Genomic DNA, 5,743 nt, shown 5'->3' with positions numbered 1-5,743 from the left:
GAACGAATTCAAATATGGAAGCTAGTCAGACTAAGAAAAACACTACCTCATGTTCAGCACATCAAAATGATTTCAAATTCCTTTCTTCAGTTTCAACTGAGTTCATACTGTCTAAGGTGTATAGAACTGCTATTTATACAGAGGAAAGAACCTTCTTCACCGGTATAAAATAAGATACTATGAAAAGAATGCAACACCAGTGATCCTGCACAGCTGAACTGGCAATTGGCATTTCCTAACATCTCAAAAAATTGGCCCATTGATCCAACAACTGTATCTCTTTTACAATATCTATCCAGATGTATCTGGTTAGACTGCTAAAATTTCCAGTCGAAATCGTATGTAAAATCTGCAAATGAATTATTTTCATCTCAAAATGAATCTTCCCCCAACCCAAAAAGAAAACTTTAACAGTTGACTTCTTTGATGCTTGTCCCTTGAGTATATATTCTACCTCTCTGAAACACCCCTCACATAAGGTGCTCAAAAGCAAGCCTCATGTGAAGAACTGAAGCATACAGCTTCAATGGCATGCAAGAACATACAGAGATTTGCAGACTTTCTAATGTAACATACACTCTCTAACATACGGGTGCGAGATATTCACATACCGCTCCCATATATACTTGTAACGGCGAATAGCCAACTTCAGCCAGGGTTTCATGTTTCCATTATAGTGCACAACAGCAGCACTCTCAATCAACCGATCATCTATGTCCACATCATACCCCAGACCCAAGACATGCCATCTGCGGTCTAGGGGCTCCATCAGGCCATAAAATGTTAAAAGACCTGCAGGGAGCGTTCCGGTCCTCCAGAGCAATAGATCAGAATTTTGCTCTTGCCAATAATGGTAAAGTGATGTGGCGTTTGCCTTTCTCCAAGCTATCAAGTCAAAGATGTTCATTCCAAAAGCCCATCCACAAGTATGTGGATCAATCTTGGAGCTGATAGTTGGGTGCGAAAAATTGAGATACTTGTGATACCGATGAAATGACTCTAAACAAGTTTCCACTGCTCCAATGACATTACCATGCAACTCTATCGAGAACAGCTGTGTCAGGTCCTTCTGCACCACAACATCATCATCGAGAAACACCACCTTCTCCAAGTTGGGGAGTATCTGAGGAATGTAGAACCGTAAATGGTTTAGCAGAGAAACAAACTTTGGATTATGGAATTTTATTTCTCTTTCAGGATTTTTTGAACCAGCTGAGTAGTAGTAACCCTGAGTTTCCGCCTCAGATAGCTGCCTGACCAGAGGAGATGAAGAAGCATTCAACCACGAGAACTCATCTATGCAGCGGACTTCAACAGTGCAACCTTTGAAGTCATTTATGAGGAACCAAGTAGACATTGCGCCAAAATGGATCCTGTCAGTGACCACATGGAACACAAGCTGTTGAGGGTGATTTGCATTGGAGACTGTAGAATTGACAACAACTGAAGTGGCCAGCACATTATCAGAGAATATACAGAAATGATACAGATTATTGTCCACCAATCTTGTGGAATTCCGCTGCTCCTCTGAGCGACTCCTATGCTTCTGGTTCCGAAGCCACTCTTCCGTCAGTTTCACAGTTAAGCAGTGCAGAGTTTTAGGGAAGGATTCAGCTGCTAACTGACCAAACTCAGCACTCTGAACAATTGCTGCCTTTGCACGCTCCTCTAGTGCAAGGGCATGGCTCTTCAATGTCACTATCGTTGTGCTGATATCATAGTGAGCATCCTGTGCCTTGTATATTAACCGTGCTAGCCGGCTTATTATAGGATGGGCTTCGTCTTGAGTAATTGCTCGCCCACTAACTGCCCCTTCAGATAGCAATCTTTGACAGTTCCTTATCTGCGAACTAAGCTCCCATGCAAGCTGAAGATTGCCATGCTCTTTAGCAAGGATGACATATGCCTTTGCTAAAGTCATCTGATCCGCTAATTGGCGAGCAAGTGATGTGCTGCTCAAAAGCTCTTCTGTGAAATTCACCTTCTCATGAGGGATTTCCTCGATTTCTGAACCATTATCCTGAATTAATTCAAAAGAAAAACATGAGAAAACATGCATAGGGACAGGATTTCATAAATAGAACAGTGACTTTGCTTACAGCAGCAGTAGCCAATCAAGAACTGTACAAAGTGTATTGGATGTAATTGCATTCAAGGAGGAGGAAAAAAGAAGGAAAAGAGCTCAATCTTTCAACTACGATCCAATGGTGTTAAGTTTACAGCAGTGCATTCTCATAGCAGCATTACTGTACTTCTTTAAGTGAGTGAACTGGTGAGGTTAATTTAAAGTAAAATCCCCTCCAACATCACATCATTACTTTCCAGAGAAGAAAGGTTTAACTCTGTGTGAAGCTGCCGCTATAGAAGTAGAATTCAAATTAATCCCAGATGAACTAACTACACATTTGCAAAACATTGATAACATTCAAGCTGGGTCTTATCTTCTACCGAACTATTCAAGTAACTGTAAGGAAAAACTTCTAGTCACACCCCCAAAAGATTTTTTGTCTCTATTTCATTTGCAGTGAATGTGAATTACCTGAGGAACTACTGTCATGAAATATGCCTGTATATATGGATATATTTCACGTGTCAGTTTGTGAACTATGGAATGGTCAATTCTCAATATTGCCAATGAATTGGTGTTAAAAGATTGCCTTAAGAATGCAAAAGTACTTTCCTATAAATAGAATAACAGGAACTGTCATAATTTGATATCAGTACATACTTCCTATTTTTCATATAATGCAACATGTAGTTCTCAAGATAATAGCTGAAAACAGACTTGAGAAGTAAAAAGCAATAAATGACAGAAACTTCTTTAGATTCATTCTTAACATCAATCTAGAGAAACTAGATTCAAACTGGTAAAGGAATTATATCGGTATGGTTTTTTTCAGGGCGACAACACTCAATACCTCATCAGATGATGCGATGATTATATCTATCTTTAGATGGTCCTAAAGTGAACAGAGCTATCTAAGCTAATTCTTTTTTTAATGGTACATTCCATTAACAGCATTTTCCATTTATTCACATACCACTGCAGAGGATATAAAACCTTTCCTACATTTATAATCATAATATATGACAACCAGTAAATTCACGTCCAAGATTCATTTTGCTCTTCATACATCAACTGAATTCTCTGTTATGATTATCATGCATTAGGTGACAATAAGAGAACAAATACAGAAACCTTCCTTACAAGGGTCATCCTAAAATACCCCCTTGGCTAGGCAACTCCCACTAAACATTGGCAGTGCAATAGAATTTAATACTTTCTTGAAGCTAAAAATAACTACAGATTGGATCAACAAAATAACGAATGAATTTTATTGTTTTCAAGTATCCCTTAAATCATTCTGCTAAGAGAAACCACATTCTGATTATCAATTTTAATGGTACAAAACCTGACACAAGGCCACCTGAAAGAAAACATATACCAACAAGCTTGAATCATAAACAGCCTCATATACATCAACAGTATCCTGTTGCACTAATGATTTCATAAATCTCTCTTCGGCATCTTCAGATCTCAACTAAAGAAAAGAGTACTTCATTGTGTAGTTCCAAGGAACTGTATTAAACAGGTATCACAGGCAGCACATGTTGCTACCATAGGCAATTCATTGAAGTGATTTAAATCCGTGCAACTTAATTTAAATATTACAAACAAAAGCCATGAGACTTGCATTTCAAGATAACATACAAGAATATAACTAGGAGAGAGGCTTAAGCATTACTGGAAGTTGCTTGACGCCAAAAGAAAATAAAAAAATAAATTATGAATATCATGATGATCGCCAAATGCCATACTTTTAGAAATATACATATACGACAAGGAGACAATGAATAAACAATTGCATTTATCAAAGCACGACATCACATTTAGTCTTGAATATTGGCGTACAATACAGATTAAATCTTCTCCGCTACATGTTGTCGACCAGCTGAGAAGAAAGCAGTCATCTTCCTAGTACGTGGACAGTATTTTTTTTAATAATTATTAACAGGGAGGATGGCAAACCACCATGTGAGAACGACACCCTACCTAAGTACTTGAACAGATCGCCAAAACAGTCCAGGGACAGCCTATCTATCATGCCACACCAACTCCAAAAATCGCATACCATGTTTGCCATTTCTAACAACCCATCATGATTAACAAAAAAAACACTTTCTACCATCAACGAATTGGCATGTGGCAGCTAAGATTTCCATAAAATGGCAAGGTGGCTGACTAGATAATGCTAACCTTCAAAGGATCTAATAACGAAATATGGCAATAAAGATCTAGACTGGAAATTCCATTGTACAGCCTATCACCAGCCATACTTGCATACTAATGTAGAAACCCTGTTCTCTACAAACGTAGATAACATCCAGTTCGTATAACTAAAAGTCTATAACATGAAAACATGAACATTCTGGGCGTACATTCAAAAGATTTCAAATTGATGTGATAATCGAGATCCACCAAACAGAAGCACGTGATAAAAACATAAAACACTTAAAGAGCATGAAATTCTCCACAATTCTTCAGCAGTAACAATAAAGCAGTGATCTTCCGGAAGATCTCACAAAACTCAGCAATTTGAAAGCTAAACGAAGCCAGGTTTGCGGCACTCACCACGACGGGCGGCCGGAACTGCTCCTTCTGATTGTGGTGCAGGACGAAGAGCATGAACCCAACGAGGAGGAAGATCCCGAGGAGCCACCAGATCCACCCCGGCAGCCGCCGCCGCGCCGAGCGGCGGTGCTCCAGTGCCCGCCTTCGCGCATCGCCGCCCCCGTGCCCTGTTCCTCGAAGCATCTCCGGACTAGTCCAACGCAAGAACTAAACCAGAGGCCCGGCCCGCCTCACCGCCGACGCCCCAAACCCTCCAGCATGGCGCGGAGAACCCACAAAAGGCGCCGCCTTTGCGGCGGATCCGGGGTCTGGATGGATCAGGAAGCGATAACCATCCGGCAAACCCACCACCCACCGGAGGTGGCGGGCTCGACTCCCGCCGCGGATGATCCGGCAGCCGCTTCCGGGACCGCGGACGCAGGGAGGCAAGAACACCTGCGACGAAGGAGCGGTGGGATCCGCGAAGGCGAGCGGCGGAATGCGAGAACGGCGAGGCGGGCAGGATTCGAAGAGAGGGAGGGAGGGAGGGGGAGGGAGAGATCTGAGAATGATGAGAGAGAGGGAGGGAGAAGGGAGGAAGTAGTTCTTCGCCGGCTGACGTAAAAGGAAAGACAGCAAAAGGCATCCTTGCCAGTCATGCGTCTCCATTTCATTTTAGCTCGCCCTCGTACACCCCGGGTTTCTGGTTTTTGGTTTTACGGCTCTAAACCACAGCACTACAGCTAAACTAGGAGTATTAAAATGTTAGCGGTGATAATACCAGGTGACGAGGACATAAAAATGTCATAAATTTGTATGCAAAATAACGATCTCTTGCATGCTAAAAATTTCTACAAGTAACATATCATCATGCTCCTCTTCTCAGTGTATACAGAAATTTCATAACTAAGATAATGCTCTTAGTTTCGTAGGACATGTTTGCTTATACAACTAACTTTATTTAACCATATTTTATTAGATAATGTTGTCATCGCTACCAATTGTAGAGAGGGAAAATAGATTGTTAGCATAGTCCCGATAAAATTTAAAATTATGAGCTAAATATATATATATATATATCTTAATTCCCACTTAAAATACTAAGATGAACCAACACTTCCTTTCTTATAT

At 40.8% G+C, this 5,743-nt stretch overlaps 1 protein-coding gene across 1 annotated transcript; it reads right to left on the bottom strand.

Moving 5' to 3' along the window:
- Positions 1-50: 50 nt before the first annotated feature.
- Positions 51-5,244, bottom strand: LOC112876035 (probable galacturonosyltransferase 11). The gene is made up of 2 exons (XM_025940067.1): positions 4,634-5,244; positions 51-2,020 (listed from the first exon to the last, which is right to left on the bottom strand). The coding sequence occupies exons 1-2, from the start codon at positions 4,814-4,816 to the stop codon at positions 563-565; spliced, it is 1,641 nt and encodes a 546-aa protein (XP_025795852.1). The 5' UTR covers positions 4,817-5,244; the 3' UTR covers positions 51-562.
- Positions 5,245-5,743: the final 499 nt, after the last annotated feature.

Source organism: Panicum hallii, chromosome 9, assembly GCF_002211085.1.
Source record: "Panicum hallii strain FIL2 chromosome 9, PHallii_v3.1, whole genome shotgun sequence".
Taxonomy (NCBI): domain Eukaryota; kingdom Viridiplantae; phylum Streptophyta; class Magnoliopsida; order Poales; family Poaceae; genus Panicum; species Panicum hallii.
This window is presented reverse-complemented; position numbering and strand designations above follow the sequence as displayed.